At 40.1% G+C, this 25,713-nt stretch overlaps 2 protein-coding genes and 2 non-coding genes across 4 annotated transcripts; all 4 read right to left on the bottom strand.

The window, feature by feature from the left end:
• Positions 1–7,103: 7,103 nt before the first annotated feature.
• Positions 7,104–7,175, bottom strand: TRNAQ-UUG (transfer RNA glutamine (anticodon UUG)). Its single transcript has one exon. It is a non-coding gene; the product is annotated as a tRNA-Gln (tRNA).
• Positions 7,176–9,975: 2,800 nt separating this feature from the next.
• On the bottom strand, positions 9,976–10,047 carry TRNAQ-UUG (transfer RNA glutamine (anticodon UUG)). Its single transcript has one exon. It is a non-coding gene; the product is annotated as a tRNA-Gln (tRNA).
• An 839-nt stretch (positions 10,048–10,886) lies between these two features.
• Positions 10,887–13,763, bottom strand: LOC135631720 (G-type lectin S-receptor-like serine/threonine-protein kinase At1g34300). Its single transcript, XM_065139512.1, has one exon. It carries the CDS (start codon positions 13,679–13,681, stop codon positions 11,105–11,107), a length of 2,577 nt encoding a protein of 858 aa, XP_064995584.1. The 5' UTR covers positions 13,682–13,763; the 3' UTR covers positions 10,887–11,104.
• Positions 13,764–15,831: 2,068 nt separating this feature from the next.
• On the bottom strand, positions 15,832–25,246 carry LOC104000230 (3-phosphoinositide-dependent protein kinase 2). Its single transcript, XM_065138997.1, has 12 exons — positions 24,618–25,246; positions 21,759–21,939; positions 21,572–21,624; positions 21,390–21,491; positions 21,210–21,315; positions 21,049–21,127; positions 19,776–19,941; positions 17,233–17,367; positions 16,948–17,117; positions 16,418–16,640; positions 16,164–16,332; positions 15,832–16,022 (listed from the first exon to the last, which is right to left on the bottom strand). The coding sequence occupies exons 1-11, from the start codon at positions 24,822–24,824 to the stop codon at positions 16,249–16,251; spliced, it is 1,506 nt and encodes a 501-aa protein (XP_064995069.1). The 5' UTR covers positions 24,825–25,246; the 3' UTR covers positions 15,832–16,022; positions 16,164–16,248.
• Positions 25,247–25,713: the final 467 nt, after the last annotated feature.

The raw sequence follows: 25,713 nt of genomic DNA, 5'->3' as shown, positions 1-25,713 counted from the left end.
GGTACGGTCCATGATGAGTTTCGTGACCTACCCATCTTATTCTAGGGATATGCCCTAGAGACCACAGCTTACCTTCTGAACAGAGTTCCAATTAAGTCGGTAGTGTCTATACCATATGAGATATGGAAAGGGAAGAAGCCTGATCTTAAGGTTGTTAAGATTTGGGACTGCCCTGCCCACGTTAAAAGACACAACCCCGATAAGTTAGAATCAAGGATAGAGCGATGCAAATTTGTGGGATACCCCAAGGAAACTTGTGGGTATTATTTCTATCATCTCGAGGACCAAAAGATCTTTGTAGCTAAAAGAGCAGTGTTCCTTGAGAAGGAACATATTCTTGGCGGAGAAAGTGGGAGAATGATAGAGTTGAGCAAGGTTGGAGAACCAAGCTCAAGCACCACTCTACAGCCTGAGTCTGTTCAGGTACCTAATACACAAGTTTCAACTTTACGTAGGTCTGATAGAGTATCCCATCCTCCTGAGAGATATGTGGGACATATTAGAGGAGAGGATGTTGAGGATATTGATCCTCAGACCTACGAGGAGGCTATTATGAGTATAGACTCCGGGAAGTGGCAAGAAGCCATGAATTCTGAGATTGATTCTATGTACTCCAATAAGGTTTGGAACCTAGTTGATGCGCCCGAAGGTATTGTACCCATCGGTTGCAAGTGGATCTTTAAGAAAAAGATCGGAGTAGATGGAAAGGTAGAGACCTATAAAGCAAGGCTAGTGGCTAAGGGGTATCGTCAAAGGCAAGGTGTTGACTACGACGAAACCTTCTCACCCATAGCAATGCTAAAATCCATCAGAATTCTATTGGCTATTGCAGCACACTATGATTATGAGATCTGGCAGATGGATGTGAAAACCGCATTCCTCAATGGGAACCTCGAGGAGGAGGTATATATGATGCAACATGAGGGATTCGTGTCCAAGAATTGTCCAGATAAGGTGTGTAGGTTGCTTAGATCCATTTATGGACTAAAGCAAGCTTCCCGAAGTTAGAACATAAGATTTGATGAGGCAATCAGATCTTATGACTTCGTTAAGAACGAAGATGAGCCTTGTGTGTACAGGAAGGTAAGTGGGAGTGCTATCACCTTTTTGGTGTTATATGTGGATGATATCCTCATCATTGGGAATGACATAGGAATGCTATCCACAGTAAAGGCTTAGTTATCTAGACACTTCTCCATGAAGGACTTAGGGGAAGCATCCTATATCTTGGGGATTAGAATCTATAGAGATATATCTAAGAGGATGCTTGGCTTGTCCCAGTCCAGGTACATAGAAACCATTGTCAAAAGGTTTGGCATGGAAAATTCCAAGAGAGGTCTCATACCGATAAGACATGGGATATCGCTTTCTACGAGTATGTCCACTCCAGAAGAAAGGACGAACATGAATATGATACCTTATGCCTCAGCAATAGGGTCTATCATGTATGCCATGCTATGTACTAGGCCTGATATAGCGCATGCTCTGAGTGTCACGAGCAGGTATCAGGTGAATCCAGGCTTGGAGCACTGGAAAGCAGTAAAGTGTATCCTTAAGTACTTGAGAAGGACTAAGGATCTTTTACTAGTATGTGGAGGTAATAGCCTTAAGGTTGAAGGCTACACTGACTCAAGTTTTCAGTTTGATGTCGATGATAGCAAGTCGAATTCAGGGTATGTGTACACCGTGAATGGAGTAGTGTGCTGGAAGAGTTCCAAGCAAGATACTACTGCTGACTCGACCACAGAGGCGGAGTACATTGCTGCATCAGATGCAGCAAAAGAGGGAGTTTGGGTGAAGAAGTTCATCACAGATTTGGGAGTCATGCCGAGTAGCGAGGAGCTGACTTCCTTATATTGCGACAACTATGGGGCGATTACTCAAATAAGGGAACCTGGGTCTCATCAGAAGTGTTCTGAGGAGGTTCCAACTTATCAGAGAGATCGTAACCCGAGGAGATGTAGCAGTGGAAAGAGTTCCATCCGAAGATAACATTGCAGATCCACTGACAAAGCCGTTGTCTCAGATTGTCTTTGAGCGTCACAAGGGTCTCATGAGGATCAGACACATAGGTGATTGGCTTTAGGTCAAGTGGGAGATTGCTAGTCATAGGTGCCCAGCAAGCCAATCATGTGAGTGATGGCACGTGTGACTTGATACATAATATTTTTGCTTATTATATTTTGGCGTATATCACTTTATAACTATTGCATATATGCATATATATATTGTGATGTCCTTGCAGAAAGGGAAACTACAAAGAGTACCTTGCAGAAAGGGTGAAACAAAAGCTTGATGAAACTTCAAGTACATTCATGATTAGTCTCCATTTGTCAAACTCTTATGATAACACATGGGTATTGGATACCGGTAGTGCTTATGGCAAGGTCTAGGAGACTAGAGAGAGACGAGATGGACCTCAAGATGGGTAATGGAGCAAAAGTTACTGTAGTAGCTGTTGGCGAGGTCGCCCTACATCTACTTGGTGGAGCTTTTATTGTATTAGATGCATGTTATTTTGTTCCTTCTATTATCAAAAACATTATCTCCATTTTATGTTTGATAGTTAGTAGATATAAATTAGTTTTTGAGAACAATGGTTGTTCGATATTATTAGATGATAAGATCATTATGAAAGGAACATTACATAATGGTTTATTTATGTTAGACACTACTCCACATATTATGAATGTAAATGTGTCCAAGAAGAAATGAGATGAGATGAACAATGCATACCTGTGACACTGTAGGCTAGGTCACATCCATGAAAAAAGGATTCAAAAATTGCTAAATGATGGATATCTAGATCCATTCAACTATGTATCATATACAACTTACGAGCTTTGCCTTCGTGGAAAACTGACCAACTCTCCATTTAGTGGAACTGGAGAGAGAGCCACTGAGCTGTTGGAACTCATACATAGTGATGTATGTGGACACATGTCAACTCATACCATTGGTGGTTACTCCTACTTCATTACCTTTACTGATGATTTCTCAAGGTATGGATATGTGTACTTAATGAAGTACAAGTCTGAGGCCTTTGAGAAATTCAGAGAGTATAAGAATGAGGTGGTGAACCAGACTGGAAAGAGTATCAAAACTCTTCGATTAGATCGAGGAGGTGAGTACTTAAGTACAGAGTTTACTCAGTTCCTCAAGGACCATAAGATATTATCCCAATGGACACCTCCTTATACACATCAGCTCAATGGTATCTCTGAAAGGAGAAATCGTACGCTATTAGACATGGTACGGTCCATGATAAGTTTCGCTGACCTACCCATCTCATTCTGGGATATGCCCTAGAAAATGCAGCTTACCTTCTTAACAGAGTTCTAACTAAGTCGGTAGTGTCTACATTATATAAGATATGAAAAGGGAAGAAGCCTGATCATAAGGTTGTTAAGATTTGGGGCTGCCCAGCCCACGTTAAAAGACACAACCCCGATAAGTTAGAATAAAGGACAAAGCGATGCAAATTTGTGGGATACCCCAAGGAAACTTGTGGGTATTATTTCTATCATCTCGAGGACCAAAAGGTCTTTGTAGCTAAGAGAGCAGTGTTCCTTGAGAAGGAACACTTTCTTGGCGGAGATAGTGGGAGAATGATAGAGTTGAGCAAGGTTGGAGAACCAAGCTCAAGCACCACTCTACAGCCCGAGTCTGTTTAGGTACCTAATGTTGGGAAATCTTGGGGGCGACATCATATGCGCAGCGGAAGAACAAGAAAACAAAATCCCTGATTCCCAAAGAGATGTTTGTCGTCGTGCGAAGATTGGTGCGCAAAATCTGCGAAACTTAAAACTGCGTATAGAGTAGATTGTGTTTCCTAGGGAGATCGTATATCCCTGTTTCCTTGCAGATCCTTAGGAGAGGGTGAAGGAGGTCAAGCATCCTCCTCTCTAGCGGTGATCCACACAGTAGGGTTGCGACGACACTCCTCAAAACTCCAGGCCTGCTCTGAGGTGGAGAGAGAGAGGAGAATAGGGAAGGCAAGCAAAGGCTCTAGCCTATAAGGCTCTGAATCCCTCCTATTTATAGAGGTCCCCTGTCAAACCCTAATGGGTCCTCCCCTAGTGGGTATTGGATATGCATCCAATAAGACAAGGGCTCCGTTGGATATCTCATATCCGAATCTCTACTCATCGCAATGCCTACCATATGTGTGTGACCCTCTAGGCCCAATATCGAGCTGGCTGTGAGTCATACCTATCAGAACTCCTTCTAACTCAATGAATTATTATCTCTATAATAATTCACTCGACTCATCAACTACGGGCGTACTAGGCCACTACGCCGTAGTCCCCATACGATACAGGAGAATCCAATCCATTGGACCTGTCTGTCCTCAGTTACCATGTACCTATAGTCCCTCATCCATCTAATATCCCAGAGACCATATATCGAGCATAGTGCTATCAGACCCATACGGTTTCAACTCGAGTCTCGCTCTAATCAGATTCTCTCGGAGAACTCTTTCTCTCTCAACCCGAATGACCCTGGCCAAGGATTTGTCTGAGCAAGAACACATGTGATATTCCTCTTATGACGTCGAGAGTGGATGATCCTCTATTGACACTCAATAGCCCTCGTAAGGTCGACTACCACTCCTAATGACCAGTTGTACTAGATTTGGGACAACCAAACCTATAAGTCTAGTATCAAAGAGTGGAGCACTCATACAGGACATCCTTGGTGTCTCATGCCTAAGGACCAGATATACCACTAGGACTATGGAATCGCTGTCTGACAATAAGGCATCATTAACCATCCAGTATTCCGTAAGCAGATCAATCAGTGAACTCATTCTCCAATGAGCACATGTACTGTATCCCTAGTGTTCCTACACGAGCAGCTATGAGACCAGCTACATCCATCATATGGATGGGTATACAGCACACCAATCTGTCCGGTTATCACGATGTCCCTCTCGAGTAACCTATGATCGGGACTATTTAGGATATGTGTTTAAAGGTGAATCGATCTCATTTTCATGATCTCATCACGATCCGATTCCCATTGCACAAATTCAAGGGCATCACAATGTATGTATATATATATATATATATATATATATATATATATATATATATATATATATATATATATATATATATATATATATATATATATATATATATATATATATATATATATATATATATATATATATATATATATATACACATTTATGCAATAGTTATAAAGTGATATATGACAAAATATAATAAGCAAAAAGATTTTGTATCAAGTCACACGTGCCATCGTTCACGTGATTGGCTTGCTGGACACCTATGACTAGCAAAAATTACGTTAGTTCAAAAAACCTTCTTACGATAAAAATTGATTTCGATGAAAACTGTTTCGAAGAGAGGTTAACTTGAAAGCGTTTTCATAAAGATATCTTGAAAGTGTACGAAAGATGCATAGTGGAGGTAAAGCAAGTTAAGAGGTTTGTAGTAAAATAAATTCCTCAAATATAGAAATATAAATCAGAGAAGAACATGCCAATTTTATAGTGGTTCGGTCATCGTGACTTACATCCACTCCACCGATTCCTCTTTCATCAAGGCCACTGGCATCCACTATCGATCTTCCTTTAATAGGCGAAGATCAACCTCCTTCTTACACCCCTCTTTTCCTGTTACCGGATTTAGGAGACAACCCTTACAAGCACTCACTCCTCTCTCAAACTATTTTAACACTTAGACTAGAGGAAGATTCTCACAAGAGATTTCTATAGCGTTTTTCCTTTTTTAAATTCTTTGTGCTTGTGTAAGTTAACCAGGGATGAGAGGGGTATTTATAGGCTTCAAGTTAATTCAAACTTGGAGCCTAAAAAGGTCTTATCCCAGGTTTCCTAGGTACTAGCGGTACCACCGCCGTTCCTAGGTGGTACTACCACCGTAGGATCTGGTACTGGGCGATACTACCGCCCAGGAATCCTGGGGTGTTGTTCCCTAGGCGGTGCCACTGTCGGCTAAGATTTTCAGCACCCTGGTTAGGCCTTCAATCCAGCCTAAACCAATCAAACTTCGAGCCCAATTGGCCCCTAACAGAGTTGATAGGATTACCTCCCAATCCCAACTCTAATTATGTACTAACTACGATTCCTAAGACATATTCTAAGCAATATAAGTCCGATTTCTTCCGGCGAACTTCCGACGATCTCTCGGCAATGTTCCTACGGACTTTCGGCAAGCTCCTGGACTTCATGATGATCTTCTTGGCGAGTTCTGACGAGCTTCTTTGGCAAGCTCTTGGACTTCTCGGTTGGTTCCCACAGAACTTTCGACGAACGTTTGGACTTCCGACGAACTCTCGAACTCCCAACGAAATTGCGTTCTTGACTCCGGGACTTCATTTTGCTTTATGCTTTGATATCGTAGTTAATCCTGCACACACAAAAATACACTTCGATTTAGATAATTATTACTAAGTATGAATCATGTTGTCCGGTATGTCATTGGTCCATCAACGCTTCGTCCGATTCTTCGGCGCATCGTCCTCTCTTACGGCCTATTGCCCAATCGGCCAGTTGACCTCCGCAACTCCGATATATTTAGCGCAATATCCACTCTTCTTAGCCTGATGCCCAAATCCATGGCCCGAAGCCTTCTGTCGATACATCGACCGATCTTCCGGCTCGACATCTAATCTTCTGACACGTTTTTCTCTGGCCCAATATGATTCTTCCTGCTTTAATTATCTCTCTCTGATCGAAGCATCCTACGTCACTCAAAACGCAGATTAAATCATAAATACTTATCAATTGATTTCATCATCAAAATATGAGATTCAACATATATACACATATACATACACGTACATGTACACATACACATACACATATGTACATGTATATGTATATGTATATGTATAAGTATATGTATTTATACATATATGTATGTATATATATATATATACATATATATATATATATGTATATATATATATATAGGAGTTGGTATGGTCAGATCGATAAATATATTAATCATTATCTAATAACCGATCGATTGTTTCACTAAAAAATACTTTAATATAAAAAAACATAGATAATAAAAAGCAGGGTTCATTTGCATATATAGAGGCAAAAACTAAGGTCCCACCGAGATTCGAACCCAGGTCGCCAGATTCAAAGTCTGGAGTGCTAACCACTACACCATGGAACCTGCTTACTTGATTTTCTTCTCAGTCATCTTTTGGCAACTTCTTCTTGTATTCATAACAAATAGTTTTATTCTTTTTGTTCTTTAATTTTTATTTAATAAACTTTTTAAATTTTATAGTAATGAGTTCAAGTTCACCATCACTTAAGTTTATGCTCGAGTGGTCTTCAATTGTTTTTAATCTAATATCCTTCCTGTTCTTTGGAATGTGGTTCTCGAGTTTTTTTTTTGCCATATTGTTCATTTCATAGGTTATTAAAGACCCATTTAGTTCTTCGAGTGGAAAGTTATTTAGATTTTTAGCCTCTTGTATGGCAGTTACTTTTGAATCCTAATCTTTAGAAAGAGAACATAAAATTTTGTTTACAAGTTCAAAATCCGAAAAACTTTTACCAAGTGATTTTAAACCATTGACGACATCCATAAAACGGGTGTACATGTCAACAATGGTTTCGCTTGGTTTCATATGAAATAATTCAAAATCATGTATTAAAAGATTAATCTTCGAAACTTTTAATCTTGCGACATATGTCAAAAGCTATTTCGCACATAGAAATTCGATTAAACTCAGTTTTATCTAAGGTGCAAAAAACGCATTCATAACCTTTGCATTTAGAGAAAAGTCTTCTTCTTCAAATCATTCCAATGGTTCATTGGAAAAGAAGACATTTGAAAACCAAATTTGACTATGTGCCATAAATCGAGATTCAATAAAAGCAAGAAAACTCTCATTCGAGTTTTCCAATAAGTGTAGTCTGTCCCATTGAAAAAGGGAGGACGAATGAGAGAGTAGCCCTCTTGAAAGCCGAAAAGAGTCATTTCTCTTTAGGTGTTAAACTAAATGAGAAAACAAGACTCTGATACCAACTATTATGATCAAGTCGGCACTAAGAGGAGGGGGGTGAATTAGTGCAGTGGTAAAATTACGTCGGTTCAAAAAACCTTCTTACGATAAATACTGATTTCGTCAAAAACCGTTTCAGAGAGAGGTTAACTTGAAAGCATTTTCGTAAAGATAGCTTGAAAGCATACGGAAGATACGTAGTGGATGTAAAGCAAGTTAAGAGGTTTAAAGTAAAGTAAATTTCTCAAATATAGAAATGCAAACCAGAGAAGAACATGCCGATTTTATAGTGGTTCGGTCATAGTGACCTACATCCACTCCACTGATTCCTCTTCCATCGAGGCCACCGGCATCCACTATCGATCTTCCTTTAACAGGCGAAGATCAACCTCCTTTTTACACCCCTCTTCTCTTTTTACCGGGTTTAGGAGACAACCCTTACAAGCACTCACTCCTCTCTCAAACTATTCTAACACTTAGACTAGAGGAGGATTCTCACAAGAGATTTCTATAGCGTTTTTCCCTTTTTAAATTCTCTGTGCTTATGTAAGTTAACCAGGGATGAGAGGGGTATTTATAGGCTTCAAGTTGATTCAAACTTGGAGCCTAAAAGGTTCTCACCCTAGGTTTCCTGGGTACTAGCGATACCACCACCGTTCTTGGGCGGTACTATCGTCGCAGGATCTGGTACTAGGCGGTACCACCGTTGGTAGCATTACTGTCGGTGGTACCACTGCCCAGCCTGGGCGGTACCATAGCCTAGGAATCCTGAGGTGTTGTTCCCCAGGCGGTGCCACCACCGACCAGGGTTTCAGCACCCTAGTTGGGCCTTGAATCTGGCCTAAACCAATCCAACTTCGGGCCCAATTGGCCCCTAACAGAGTTGATGGGATTACCTCCCAATCCCAACTCTAATTATGTGCTAACTATGATTCCTAAGATATTTTCTAAGCAAGATAAGTCTGATTTCTTTCGACGAGCTTTCGACAATCTTTCCGGCGAACTTTCGACGATCTCTCGGTAATGTTCTAGCGGACTTCCGGCAAGCTCCTAGACTTTACGATGATCTTATTGGTGAGTTTCGACGAGTTTCTTTAGCAAGCTCCTGAACTTCTTGGTTGGTTCCGGTAGAACTTTCGACGAATGTCCGGACTTCCAACGAACTCTCGAACTCCCAACGAAATCGCGTTCTTGACTCCGGGACTTCATTTTGCTTTATGCTTTGCTATCGTAGTTAATCCTGCACACACAAAAATATACTTCGATTTAGATAATTATTACTAAGCATGAATCATGTTGTCCGGTATGTCATTGGTCCATCAACGCTTCGTTCGATTCTTCGGCGCATCATCCTCTCTTGCGGCCTATTGCCCAATCGGCCAGTTGACCTCCACAACTCCGATATATTTAGCGCCATATCCACTCTTCTTGGCCCGATGCCCGAATCCATGGCCCGAAGCCTTCTGTCGATACGTCGACCGATCTTCCAGCTCGACGTCTAATCTTCTGACACGTTTTTCTCTAGCCCAATATGATTCTTCCTGCTTTAATTGTCTCTCTCTGATCGAAGCATCCTACGTCACTCGAAACGCAGATTAAATCATAAACACTTATCAATTGGTTTCATCATCAAAATATGAGATTCAACATATATACACATACACATATACGTACACGTACACATACACATACACATACACATATGTACATGTACATGTATATGTATATGTATATGTATATGTATATGTATATATACATATATGTATATACATATATGTATATATACATATATGTATATATGTATATATATAGGAGTTGGTACCAATGTTTGGTCAGATCGATAAATATATTAATCATTATCTAATAACCGATCGATTGCTTCACTAAAAAATGCTTTAATATAAAAAAACATAGATAATAAAAAGCAGGGTTCATTTGCATATATCGAGGCAAAAAATAAGGTCCCACCGGGATTCGAACCCAGGTCGCCAGATTCAAAGTCTGGAGTGCTAACCACTACACCATGGAACCCGCTTGCTTCCATTTGCAACAATTTATTTATATAAAGTAATTTCATCTATCATTATGCATTTATTATTTTTCAAAATTTAGTCACACAAGATAATAATTCATGACGAACGTATTAAACAAATATAAGACACTAATGTAATTTTTATTCATCACTATTTTCTTTATTTAAATCACAGTACTAATCAAACTCGACTGATCCTAATCAGTCTAAAAGGTTAATTTAATTTTCAACATGTCCATAACCAGATCACAAAGCGGTCAATCATGTCGCTGTGCGCATTTCAAAGCATGATGGATGCTGATTAGAGGATCCAAACTCTTTCAAGTTAAGCCAGTAATCGAGGATTCTTTATATCTGCATACCTTTGCGGATGAGTCAATTATGGAATGCCGATTAGCCACCTGATCTGTATTCTATCGTTAATCTCGGATGGCTAAGTCAGTGGTCGTATAAGAACTTCTAAGAGTAATACAATTGTATATTTTGGAAAAATTAGTTCGGTGCTTTGTCTGTATCAGAAATGTTTCACAGACATGCCAAAAAAGATTGAATGCTTGTAAATGATCTCATTCTATGCTAACATAAGGACAGTTGTTAGATCATTCACGTATTGCATCCAATTACAACCAGTTTCAATAAGAACACAAACTTTCCAATATGAACATAGAACAATCGCTTTGAACCAGTGGCACACTCAATTCTCTTAGCATCAAGTAATGAAAGCAAAGGATACAATGGAGAGAAAGGACATGAAAAGACAGATTCAAACACAAAAGAAAGTTTTAGCATCCCCTGCACAAGAAACACTGTCACCAAATTAATAGAACAAAGAAGCCAATAACTAACCTTCATCTTGTTATTCCTATACACATGGCGATAAGCTTCAACAATCTCAGTTTGGACGAACTTGTAGAATGTTACATGAGAAAAACTATAATAACTTACATAAGCTGATCCATTGGACTTTCAAGTCATGTCCTGTGAAAGACGCAGATTTAGGCACATTCCATGTAATAGTTATACACGAGAAAACTTTGGGACTCCATATCTTTTCTACTAGGAAGAAAGATCTGTGGAGAGGAGGGATGATGTTTGTTTCTGTACGTTCCTCCGGGAAACTGATGATGAGTTCGTGATCGACTGTGATGAGCTCGATAGAGGCTGAATTGAAGCTGAGGTCGCGAAAACGGCAACGCTGGTGCTCACGCTACTGGTGGTGACAACTGCCAAGCCAACATCCATGACCTTTGGTGCCGGAGGCCTCTCTATATCCAATACCCCTTCCAACATCTGCACGACCTTCCCCATCGATGGCCTTTGAGAGGGCTGTTCTTGGATGCACCAAAAGCTCACCAGCACTGCCCTCTCCAACTGCTCCATATCCACATCCTGCTCAGCAAGCCTCTTGTCCATGATGCTTCTGATGTTCCCCTTCTCAAACTCTTCGTAGGCCCACACCGAGAACTTTTTTCGACCAGTATCATCTGATACATCAAAATTGCGCCGCCCACTCACAATCTCAAGCAACACCATCCCGTAGCTGTAAACATCTGACTTCGAAGTGATTGGGAGATTAGCAAGCCATTCGGGAGCTAAGTATCCCCTGGTTCCCCTAACGCTTGTCAAAGTCCTTTGCCTATGATCTTTCGGGTTGACAAGTTTCGCAAGACCAAAATCCGAAACCTTTGCATTGTTGTTCTCGTCAAGGAGAATGTTTTCTGGCTTTATATCGCAATGGACTATGCAATCCCGGCATTCTTCATGCAAGTAAGTGATCCCTCTAGCAGTCCCAATCGCCACACTGAACCGTGTTGCCCAAGTTAGTTTCCTTGAGGAGTCCCCCGAGAAGAGGAAGCTATCCAGAGAACCATTCTTCATGAACTCATAGACTAGAAGCCTGTGTCGTCCTTCCGAACAAAATCCAATCAACCTGACCAGGTTCAAGTGGTGGGTGCTGCTTATCGTCGCCACCTCCATTCTGAATTGCTTCTCCCCTTGCTCGATCCCCTCGAGCTGCTTCACCGCAACCATCGTACGGTTTGCAAGAACACCTTTGTAGACAGCACCAAAACCTCCTTCCCCAAGTTTCTCTTTGAATCGCTTGGTCGACTTCTGCAACTCCCGGTACGAGAACTGCACAGGGGCACCAGAGGCATACTCGAGAAGTGCATAATGAGCCGACGATGGCCCATACTTTGTGCTGTTCCGGCAGAAACACCACCATAACCCCCACTCGAAGAGTATCAACCCCAAGAGCGTGCCAAAGATCAAAACAGCAACCACCCAGCCCTTCAATTTCGAGGACTCCGAGTGGACCTCGTCCAGTGTTGATGGTGAGTTGGGGAGGGCTGGAGCGCACACCTTGACGAAGGAAGTGCTCGGCAGTGCTGCCGACTGATACCCACTGACGAAGTTGGACACCTTCAGATAGCAGAATCCTGAGCCATCAGCGAGCGCAGTCGAAGCGACACAGGAGGCACCTGAGAGACAGTTCAACCTGCAGGCTGTGATGCCGACGAAGAACTGCTCGGTGGAGGTCTCCGGCGGGTACGTCAGGAACTGGGTGTGACTCAGCTGCAGCATGGTGGAGTTCCCAGGGCAATCCTGGATCTCCGTCCTCCTCTTGCACCCTTTCCGGTGATCGTTGGGGTCAACGAAATTGAAGTTCTCGGAGGGACACCCGCAGACGGGGGACGTGTCGTTGTAGCTGCAGATCCCCATGTTGCCGCACCACCCGAAGACCTCGCACTGGTCCGCGACCGCCGACCACCGCTGGATGGCGGCGCCGCTCCCTCGGACGGCACTGTAAGTTCTCAGATTTCCGTCGGAATCCAGCTTCACAAACCGGATCATGTCGCCGCTCTCGCCATAATCACTGCTGTAGGATATGACCACCGCGGTGGAAAGGGAGGCATCGGAGAGCGAGACGATCCCATTGGATTGGAGGGTCAGAAAAGGGGAAGCCAGGGTTTTGTTGGCGGTGAAGGTGGAGTTGAAGCCCTTGTTGAAGTAAATGGTGCTGCCGTTCCATGTAAGGGTGAGGTTGCCGTTCGCGAGAAGAGAGAAGGAGTACTCCCCGGAGCGCAAGGTCTGGCCCACGGTGAAGTTTTGGGACTGGAGGATGGTGTCGGTGGGGTTAACGAAGGTGTCCCAGACGACGGCGGTGGAGTTCTTGAGCTCGAAGTCGCCCGAATCAAGGAGGGAGGCGGCGGACACACCCTTGCCCGCGGTGCCGGACTCCCAGACGACCGTGCCGGAGCCGTCGACTAGGCGGAGGTTGCCATCAGAGCGGAGCTGGAGGGAGGCGGCGGAATCGACCGAAGCTCCGCCGCCGGCGGTCCACACGGGGATGCCACCGGAGTAGGTTATGGCAGCGAGGTACCGGGAGGTGTTCTGTGGGTCGGAGATGAAGCCGAGGGAGTACGTCCCGCTGGGGGACGACCAGGAGTCCGAGTTCAAGGGGGAGAGGGAGGATCCGAGGGGGATGTCCGCCGCGTCGGCGAGCCAGAGGGAGCCGACAAGGAGGAGCAGCAGGGGCGAGAGGAAGAGTAGAACAGGGGAAGGCAAAGATCGCACCTTTCTGTCGCACAATCCCATATTTTGGCCGCTCAAGCTGTCTCCTTCGCTTCTCATGGGGATCGGAGCCGCAACAGGGGAGAGAAATAAAGGAAGAAAGGGAGAAGAATTGGAGTTCAGCTCGATAGGAGAGAGGTCCGTCGGTTGACTGGAGTTTCGCGGAGGTGACACGGCGCCAACGTGCCGGTCACAGGCGACGAATCCGTGTGATGTGGGCTCGCACCACCGTCGGATTCCGGGGACTTGGTCGTTACGGAGCGATCCAACGACGCCGTTGTAGTTCCGTGTGTGAGCCGCCCAGGAAATATTGGACTGGTGGAAGGATCAGCTGCCTGTGGCAACAACAAACTCAGGAAAATGGCGGCTGACAATTCCCGACTGTGTGGTGGAGCCCATAGAAGGAGACCAACGAAATCGCGCTATTGTATGTTTGCTACACTGAATGGTACACGGAAGGCATTTGAAGAAGAGACGGTCGTTGTATTGACCCACAGCAGTGGTCTTTTTCCATTTAAGACGCGGGATTGGGCCGGTGGATAATTAATGACGGATTAAATGCATATTCAATGTTTTATTTTGTATACATATATAATTATATTATTGATTTGGGTTGTTTAGCAGTAAATCAAATTAACATGCTTATATTCATTGAAGTATTATCCAAATGTATGCAATTAAAGATCGTTAAAAGGCTATGTTGTATGTATGACAGAGAGACCAAACATGGCGAATTGTGGTGGAAACATGAGAAGATTGCATATTTCGTTGGTCATCTACTTTGGAACACAAAGTTTCAATCTTCAAGTGGTGATGGTGGGAAGAGTATTGCCGAAAGAGATGGGTGTAGAAAAAAAGACGTGCAAGTGGCGCAAAATGTTGCCAAGTCTCAATATCTGAGACCGAAATTTCTAAGCGACACAAAAGTATGATTGTTTAATCAGATGATGGTATCACAATCTTCCTAAATTATCACAGCAAGAAGACAATGATTCTTCGTCGTTCACCAAATTATGAACATAGTCATAACTCCAATATGTTATTACTAAAAGAACAGTGAAGCTTAGTAACATCTCATTAAGTCATTTAATGGTTAGAAGATTAACATTATTTGCATCAGTCTTTCTAGATATGTTTTCTCTATGAACTTATCAAAAATTCTTACGAGCAAGAATTTGGAATCGATCGAACCATCAGAGAAGTCTCTTGCAACGCACTTCTAGCATACTCTTTTTTATAGGAATAGAATGAAGCGAGATTATAAATATCGGCACCAGTCAAACTTCTTTTTCTCTTCCAAATGCAAAGACAATGGAAAAATGAAACCGGTCGGATCAATTTTGTCACCTCGGTTAACAATTAAAGATTGATCATATCAAATCTAACCAAAGTTTAGCATGAAATGATAGAAAATAATTGAACCGGAGTGGTTGTAGGATGCAGCAACAATCAAGAAACGGATCAAATCAAATCAAATCAAATCGTATTAATTTTGTCATCTCGAGTTGACAGTCGAAATCAATCGATCATTTCAAATCTAACCAAAGCTTAGGATGAGAATGATGGAAAAATAATCGAAGCTGGAGTATTATTCAATTAGAGTCGTCATGGGAGACATACGTTTTACGATCTCTTGAGAGATTTTATGTGAATGGATAGTGACAAAGTGTCTATGATTGTCATCATGTGTCAATGAATGCTGAAGAATTATTTGTAGAAAATGGAGGTTGAGAACCTCAAACCTATCAATTAGGAGAGTGAGATGGTTTATCATTTTATAGACTTGATCTCATCGGCTGTTTGCCTGATCAGCTCCCAATTAAACCATATTTCAAACTTATCTACAATAATATAGAAATATTCCTAAAACATGACAAGAAAACCATATATATATATATATATATATATATATATATATATATATATATATATATATATATATATATATATATATATATATATATATATCCACAACACTATCTCAAGAAAACATAAAGAGTAGATGCCTTTTCTTGTTTTGAGTTGCAAATGTTGATTTCAGCTGGATTCTATGCCACAAGACATAGCTTTTACCTTTCATCCATTTCATATTATCTCCATGGTGTATGGACATATCCAACCACTGGTCAATATCACTCATCATCTGAGTTTATTGTTCTGCCAAATATGTACAGATCAAGAAACAACTACAGGATTGGAAGCATGGAACATTCATGATATAAGGCATTCTGAATCAGTTTTATCAGGCTTGGCCAATAGAACAAGGTCATTAACAGAAATATGAAACAATGATATGTAAGATACAAATGATAATACACTTCTATGCCAGAAAAATTTGCGGTAAGCATCTGTCATGGTCCCACGAGCAATTACTGACTCATATAAAATAGTTTGATTTGATCTACAAAGAAAAATTTTGAGATATAATCATATATCAGTGTTCATCAACTTTAGCGGAAAGTAAGAATACCGGAAAAGAATTTTTCTACAACTTGGTATTCTGGACTGGTGAAGCAAGCAGCGGGATTGGTATATTAATTACCCATTTCTTAATGTCATCCTTTTGGAACAAAATTTGTACTTGTAAGCAGTATTATGTTCTGGAATGGTTGCGGTAGTTAGCAGATTCAACGGTGTTGAAGGCCTTCAATTGCCTTCTTCCACTGCCATGCTCGCTGTTTTGCATCCTCGAATGAAGTCACCTTTTTGGGCTGAAAAATTAACAATGCACTTCATTTGGATTTGCCAGAGATTTTTATGGATAATATGGTAAAACACTTGGGAGGAGAAACATACAGTGCATATCTTGAAATGTGACGGATTTGCTACTTGGACATGGAGGTCACTGGGGTTATCGGACCAAATTATGTTTGCTTTAGCTGTCATTTTGGAGGGATCCACACAAAGCAATTTAGGTTTGTCAGTAAGGATGAGTTGCACTTTCTTGTTAGTCAGCTTTTGAATTTTCTTCAGCCTTGAGATCATAACAATGCCCTCACCGGGCTCAAGAAAGTCTTGCCTGGCAGTAACAAATTTACGAAGCACCAGTGAACAAATCTTTGAAGCTTTCTATAGCACACAAAAGACTGAAAACTAAGGAACTTACAAAACATAAATTGCATAAAATTACACAAGATAAAAGAAAATTGGATCAGCCAAAGAAAGAAAGAAAACCCAAACTAAAGAAAAAGCATAATCATGCTATGCATACAAAGTTCATTTCAGAAACAAAGTTTTGCATGCTTGCCAAAACATCAACTGTAAAAAGCAATGATATACGACTAATAAGTATTGCCAAATGGCACAAAGAAAAATTATGAGCATACCATTTCGAGTCAAATGAGTCGATTGAAGCCAGCTTAGAGATATGAGACTGTGTTTCGGAAGATGATGTGGCACCAGCATTCCCTTCTGGTGTGAGATGTTGGTGAGCTGGAGAACCTCCAATATGCGTGAGATTCCATGAAGTGTCCTGACTGTCATAATCCGCAGTGGTCTGAAGAAAAAAATGAATATCTACTTGAGAACAGAACCATTGACTAAGTCACTAAATCATCAAATACCTGTAGCAAAATAGTTAACATAAAAAAGGTGCAAGTATAAGTATGTACATCCTGCTCCAGAGCAAGTCGTGGTGCTGGAGCCTTCCGCAGATTCTTCCAATCAATTCCTTTGAAAAAAGGATGCTTCTTGAGAGAGGTATAACCATCAGGTCCAGCACCTGGTCTTCTACTGGGTTCTATATCCTGTAATGGAACTTGGATCAAGAGAGGAAGCTATATGTTTTCAAACATTAGAAATCAATATACCAATTAAATCTCTGCAAACTGCAAGAATCATCATAAAGGTTCACAACCAAGAAACCAGGTTCTCCAATTAGCAAAACCTTCACAAAACCAAAATGAAAATTTGCAAAAAAAAAAAAAAAAAGCTATTTAAGCTATCAGGAAAATATCCATTGGTGAAATTGGCTATGTGCACATTATCCCATCACAACCATTAGATAGGAAGTGGGAATGCCACCATGATGCAGTAATTCTAGAGTTGAAAATATTGTAACTAAAATAGAAGGAATGTGTGCCCCTCAATACCTTGTTTCTGTGGTCACCCAAGCCTAATTAGCAAATATTTTTCTGATGCTTCTCAAATAATTAATCCTATTTAGAAACTTCAATTATATGTTTGAATCATTCCACTTATTTGATTTTTCTTCTATATGTCGTAAGAGCAACTAAATCTGTCTCCTCTTCTAGATGCCTCCACAAAAAATTGAATGAAAAATTAATAACACTATCATAGCTCTGTTGCAGTTGAAGATTGCTGTGTTTAATACTTGAGTAAATCCACTAAGTATGTTACTGGGTCCTCTCAGACAGTAAACCATCATGAAAATAAAGATATTTCAAGAATAGGCAAGAGTTTGTAATGCAACATTGCACAGAAATGCATTTAATTGAGTCTCACATAAAATATATTCTATATCTTGTCATTTTTTAGACATATATTCTTGCTCATGGCTACAGAGGGAGCTGTGTTCCAGGCATACAACAATTACATGTCGTGTCATCCTCAACAAGAAAGAAGGTAAAGGGAAAATAATTAATAACTAGCCCTTATCAATGTACCAAAACAACATATATTCACAAAAGATTTTAGACAGTTTGAAAACAGCATTTTTTGGCTGGGAAACCAGAGGGCAGAGAGTTTTCTCATATTGAAGTGACAAGCTTTACATGGATTCATAAATATGTGGTTCCAATCAAATGGTTCCATGAGAAGAAAAATCTTAGTCCATCTAGTAAAAAAGAAACACATTTTGGACAATTCACAAATATGTGATTCTAATCAAATGGCTCCATGAGAAAGGAAAATCTTAGTCCATCTAGTCAAAGAGAAACACATTTTGGACAAATTAAGCACCCAGTCCCCTAAACTACTGTCCACTCATCAAAATAATGTGCCTATATATGCATGCAAGAGTAATGCATCTTAATTAACTGCCATTTCATCAAAAAATAAGTGAACAAACATGTGGTAAGCCTGTGTTGCTACTGACTCAAGAGGAACACATTATACAGATTGAAACCAAGGGAGATAATGATGGTCATTGTGTTAATCACAACAATATAAGGGTAGTGCTTTAAAACAAAATTTGAAGTTTATAACAATAAACTTGAGTAAAATCAAGATATTTAAAAACCATGGTAAGTGGATCAGAGACTGAATTGCAAAATATGGTTGAGGATCATGAATAGTTATTACATCTATTCTACTGTGTCTATTGTGGAAAAACCATACATGCAGATAACTTTTCTTAGCTCCCATGCTGAGACACAACCAACCAGCTTGTTGTTAGATTTGTTTCTCATATAAAATGGAGATCATGTGATAAAATGGTATAAATGTTTCCTCCAAATTTCTACTCTTTTTAACAGATTGCTGTTGCTTTTGCTCCTCGTGAAATACATGGGCCCTGTTTCAAATATTGACACAACTTTTATAATGTTGCAGTAGTTGTCTTGAATTTATTCATTATATTTAACCTCACAAAGAAGTCACACAGGTTGATACAATCTAGAAAAACAAAGCAAGTAGTCTGCTTGACTTTGCTGCCTCAGCAATGTGCTTAAACTGGTAGTTGGATTAATACAAAATAATACAGCTCAAGAAGCTTATTTGTAAATCGAGTCTTTGTCAATTCCATCTATACACTCCATTTCTCTTATTTAATTTATTTTTTAAAGACAAAGAACAGGTAAACTTGTACAACTAATTTCATTAAGAAAATGAATGAGTACAACCATCTAAAAACCAATTAATTAAACAAAGTTCCACTTGAGCACTAAATTTGTTGACATGGACTAAAAAGTTAAGTGATTGCCCAAAATTGTAAAACTCAGAGGATGCTAATACAAAGACATTCAGCTACCAGCAAAGGAATTATCAGATACCTGAGATATCTAATCATAACATAGTTTCTGTAATCAAACCAGGACACAAACTTTTCGCAACCATAACAAATTTGTGAAACCAAATAAGTTCTGATGTCATACAAATCAAATACATGAGTTCACTTAAAACATCCTGAAAAGAATAGAAAAAAATTGATCAAAACTGATCATATAGGTGTTGCAGAAAACTGATTGTTGCATACCAATAACTTATCAATAAGGTCCTTTGCTTCATGTGAAAAGTACTCAGGAAACCTGAGGTCTCTTGCTATGATTCTTTGGAAAATAAGCCATTCACTAGCATCTTTAAAGGGAGATGAACCAGAAAGCATTTGATATAAGGTGCATCCAAGGGCCCAAAGGTCGTTCCTGGTAAAAGCTACCACATATCAGAGAATATTGAAAAAGTACTTGCATGAAAAAATGGACATATAAATCCATCATGAGGTGATTTAGTATGTCTTGTTCCCTTCTCTTGAACTGCAAACTTCTCTCCTAACAAACATGCTTTCATGAACTGATCATCATGTTCATCTTCAGGCCTACCACTAGATCTGCCTATGAATGCTCTTGATTGGATATATTTGCTAAATAGGATTTCTGTTTTAAACTTAGCAACTTATTACCAAGCTTTTCCAAGCCTCTCAATATTTAAAGCTTCATGAAATGAATAAAAAACCAAAATAGTATTCATCCTTGAAATTCACAGAGATGAATTACACTTCCAGACAACCAACCTCCCAGTTATGTCAATCATGGCTGTCAGAACAAAGCCAGCTTAAAATCAGTAGTTAGATTCAGAAACACAGAAAGGCAGATCTACATCATGAAGTGCTCTCCCACAAGATGATAGACTTTCAAATTAGAACACCATAGTTTTACTAAAATGAGCATCACCCCAGTGACATCCCTTCCATCCTACTCGGAAAAAAAATTGGACTGTGCTTGTTGTACTCATTACTAATCTATCAGTTAACTATGAGGTCTGTGAAAAGAAGACTGTAGAACATCTGCCTGAATAGTTCAACCGAAGTAAATAAACCAAATTAAAAAAATAAGAAATGGTCAAGTTCTGTACAGCCACCAAATCAGGGGTACACTGACCTGCTAGGTAGTATGTCATAGAATCCACTTGTTGAATTGTTCATGACATATAAGTCACAAATTAATAGTTTTTAAATGATAAATAAAAAACACTATAACATTGAAAAGTTCAAAAGTGACAAAAAAGGGGTTTGATTATTATTTCTAAGAGGTACACCACTTAAAATGGTCTATGTAATGGCAATGAAATTGTGTGTGTGTGTGTGTGTGTGTGTGTGTGTGTGTGTAAGTTACTCACTCTGTCACTTCTGACTTCTGTTGCATATGGTCATACGTAAATGGACACACACAATAAAGTAATCAAAAAATAATCAAACTATAAGATAAGAGGGGGAATTTCACATTTAACATGGAGGCTAAGAGTTTCCTTACCCAAACGTTGCTGGAGAAGAATTAAGAACTTCTGGAGGGACATATGCAGCAGTTCCAACAAAAGTACATGCCTTTTCATCTAAAAAGTAGAATAAAAAATAAACAACTAGTACTGATCTATAACCTGGAAAGAAAATTTTTTAGACATTTTATAACCTTACTTGCTGAATTTGGAAGAACTGTTATCTGACTATCCCTGGTGGGCTTCACACTGCCAAAGTCAGCAATTTTTATGTGTCCATCAGTTGTCAATAGTAAGTTCTCTGGCTGCATCAACCAATATAGCTTAAGTGATTATGCATAAAAAGGAACAGAATAAGACTTGCATATCTGCTGTTGACCTTGATGTCCCGATGAATTAATCCGACACCATGAATATATTCTAAAGCATCAACAACTTCAGCAAAATAGAAGCGAGCCTCAGCCTCAGTTAAATGCCCTTTCTGCAGCCCACCAAATAAAATAGTTTGGTGAGCAAAGAAAACATTTAATAAGAAGAAATGCTAAGTCATTCAAAAACTACCCTGGTTATTTGGTCAAATAGCTCTCCACCTTCACAACACTCAAGTGCCATGTCTTCAAAGTAACATCAACACATGCAAATGTCAGAGATCATATAAACTAACTTCAATCACTTATGACACAAAGAATACCAACAGATGATGTGAAACTTCTAGCCATGGCTCAAAGCATATAAGATACAGACTTACAAAGTGAGTAGGCATCTTGAAACGTAAAACACAGCCCGATTATGCCAGGATGATCTAACTGATCAAGTACTATACGCTCCATCTTTACATAAGATACTTTATTTTCTTTTGCTATGAACTTCTTGTCCATAATTTTCAAAGCATAGACATTTCCTGTATCCTTCTTCTTTGCCCTGACAACCTGATAAGGAAGAATTAGACATAAAAAAACTCTTTCTAAAACATGATCCATTAAAGAAATAAGAATAAACATGCATAGAAAATACTATTCGATGTAAGTTCAATAAAGAAACCAGCAAAAGTGTCACAAGTATAAACTATATTTCCTATACTCTCTCAAAGTTGATCAGTATCTTTAGATATAAGTGCTTGTGGGTATCCATCAGCTTCTGTGCCAACCTCAAAGCATTGGTGTCATCAAGAAAATCTCATTTAGAAGAAGCACAAAGCAAAACTTAAAATACCAGCCACCAAGTCTGGATGCATGTATCAGACGGTGACCACCATGAAGTAACTGACATAATCTTAAATGGAATTTGGAGAAGCATCTTTATTAAGAGTGATTTTCAGATAAATGCATGTTCTCATATGGAATATTACTATAGAATTCCATCACATGTTCTCCTTGAAGAAAACCAAACAATGTCTGCTATAATTGTTGAAACTCTGTAATGTCCAAACTACGTCAACAACAACAATTATTGATTACTAGTGCAAGAAAATTGAAAGCAATTCAGTTCAAGAATTGAAAAAGAAAACACAGCCCAAGAAGTAACTGTGTGCAAACATGAAATACCAACAATTTGTACTCTGTGAAATTGCAAAAAGACACCAATGTTATGTGCAATCAAATTTCACCAATGAGCCATCCTAGTTGATACCAATCTAGGATTATGACTCAACATTTGTAGAGACAACATGTGTCAAAACCAGAAAAGGTAAACAAATGGTGCAGTGGTGTACTTGTATAATTATGTTCCACAGGAAAGATCACTTCTAGGGTGACCCAGTGCATGTGGCTCCCTAAAAAAATGGTGGGGTCAATGTATATAACATTATCCTTGCAAGCAAATTGCCATGAGAGATCACTTTTCTTGATGGTAAATGACTACAATCATGAGAAGTTTAACTAGAGAGAGAAAATGAGTTTTTCATAAGATGACAATATAGTGCTTTACCTTATGACGACACATAATAAAGAATATATAATGGAATGATCTAATCATCGTGGAAACATCAGCTCAAGAGTCTCATTCCTGTACATGTCTAGATATTGAGGGCTTTTACTTTGAAAGAACAACAATCTATTTCCATATTTTTATTCTCGTTTTTCATCTTTATTTCTGATTCACTTCTCCATGAAAAGATGCTATGCATTCACTTATTGAAACTAAAACAATTTCCATGATGGCCCGTCATCCTCCTAGACAACTAGGCGGCCACTATCTCAACCAATTGCTCATCATTTCCCACTAACAAAGTTGGATATTTCCAGAAGGGAGGTAAAGGAGAGGATCCGAACCCGCCAGTCAAACAAATTGGAGACAGACTAGGACAAGACAAAGCAAAAAAATGTTTATAAAGGCCATGTGCCTGAAATCATACTGATTATAGCAAGGACAAATAATTAAGGAGCAGAGGAGGGTAACCCATGTAGTAATGGGGTAGAAGTTGGGGTGACAATGAGGTCAAGGAGGGTATGGGGGAGGTTCAGCCAAGAAGAGAGGAAAGTAACTTCTTACATAGGCATAGGGAGGTGAGGAAGGAACAGAACCAATGACATTAGTAGAGAAGAAGTTGAGGATGTCAGAGAAACGGAAGAAGGGTACACTACAGAAAAGAGAGTACGCTACAAGAATCAGGGATTAAGAGGGTTTCATCAAGAAAATAGTTTTCTAAAGTCCACTTGAAATTAACCAACAGAAAGCCCATCTTTCTAATAAAATTGTTTCATCTTTGTATGACAAGAAACATTCTACAAATTTTTTATTATAAAAATATGAAATTTGAAAAATTCCAATTTTATTTCTCTTTGGTTTGCCAAAAATATACATTGTTTCGAAATCAAACTTATGCTTTTATTTACCACATATCTGAAATTTCATAAGATAAATCAAGAAAAAAAGTTGAGCCATTGACATTGAAAACACGACCATCCAAAATATACTTTGCTCGCTCCGGATGAGCCCAAATGCATTGGCATTAAGTGTGGAAGAAATAAGCAAAAAAAAAAAAGGAAGAAATCAGTAAGGACATTTTGGAATGTTGGCTCTTTCTAAGAAAATCCTTTATTCTAGATCCTTTACAAATCCAGGAGTGTGAACAAATGACTACTGCATAAATCAGGTAAATTATCTACGATTGGTTGACCATCTGTGTCCCAACTGACCGATACTTGACTGTGAATCCTACGATTGATGGCATCTAGTACTGTGCATTTTATATGGGGGTGCCTCGACGTTACCACAACTCCCACTTACCAATTCCCCTTGTCCATTGATCAACAAGCAGGCTCAAACCTCTTTCCTCATGCAGTCACATCTAAATCAACAAGGACCAAGTATCTCAATCCCTTGTACTTCTTCGGGACCACAAGGACCTCAAAAGATCATGTCACCATCACAAGCGATTACTGTATGACCATGGCATTCCTCTTCTTTCTCTTTCATTTTTTTCTTGTTTTTCTATGATAACTATGGAGTAAATCTCCATGTTTCCATACCGACTCAAGCTACAAAGAAGACAACTGCACCAAGTCATAGCATAATGGCTAAATGGAGGTAGAATAACAGGTTTAATAAGAGAGATGAGAGGAACAGATCATGAACGTGATCGAAATAGAAAGAGGAAAGATCAAACCTTCGAGTAGGAGCCGACGCCAAAGATCTTCCCCAGCTCGAAATCGTCAATCGTGAAATGTTCCTGCGGCGCCCTGAAGGTAATGCTGTTGGTCCTCTGCACCGTCTTGCCGCCGCCGATCCCGGCCGGCGACGGCTGCTGCAATCGGAGCTTCGCCTCGAAATCCCTCTCCATCTCCTCCCCACCGCCACCACCGACGGCCATCATCCCCGCCTTCCAACCACACCGCGGCTATCTACCCACCGATCCGCATCCTTCCCTCTCGGGGCGAGAGACGAGGGCCCGTCACGGCCTCCGAGGACGGGGGGCGGTCAACGAGGACCCGCGAATCATCGGATTCCCCTCCTTTCCTAGCCCGCCTCTCTTTGGCCCCGCCTTTGTCAACTCTTCCTCTGATAAAAGGGGGTAAAAGCTAGGGCTTTCGCCTGCCACCGCCGCAGCCTTAAATCGAACCTTTAGAAGCCGCCCCGAGGAGGAGATTTCGAGTTAAAAATCGCACCTTTTTGGTCACGGCTCTGTTAAAAACAGGGATTTTGAGGGATGGAGAGGAGAGGAGAGGATTTGGAGATGGGAATTGGAGGACGGAGGAGAGAATAGAGAGAGGAGGGGGGGGGGAATGGATGGAGGGAGGGAAGGAGGGAGGAGGAGTTCGCACATGGCGAGCTAATGGTGGGTGGAGACTCCATTTAATTAAATTAACCTTTTTCTTTTCTTTTTCTTTTTTTGGGTGGGGCCCAATAAACTGCGGTAAACGAACGGTTGGAAGTGGGTACATAACGAACTCCTTTTTATGTGAAAAGCAAAAGCAATAAATGGCATAATATTTGTTAAAAAAAAAGTAACGATAATTTATTAAGAAAGAAAGGATCATCACAATTAATTTTTTATTTCGAAATTATCCTCCATTAAAAATTTATATGGACCGCTCCTCTGTCTGTCTGCTTTAATTTTACCATCTTAACCTAAGCCAAATCTTACCGATGATTAATTTGCTCCTCCTCATCCTCTCTCTTCGTTGGATCCTTTTCCTTTGAGCCAAATCTTACCGATGATTAATTTGCTCCTCCTCAGCCTCTCTCTCTCTCTCTCTCTCTCT

This window comes from Musa acuminata, chromosome BXJ3-2 (genome assembly GCF_036884655.1).
Source record: "Musa acuminata AAA Group cultivar baxijiao chromosome BXJ3-2, Cavendish_Baxijiao_AAA, whole genome shotgun sequence".
In the NCBI taxonomy this organism is placed as follows: domain Eukaryota; kingdom Viridiplantae; phylum Streptophyta; class Magnoliopsida; order Zingiberales; family Musaceae; genus Musa; species Musa acuminata.
The sequence above is the reverse complement of the archived record's forward strand: the minus strand, read 5'-3'. Positions and strand labels throughout refer to the sequence as shown.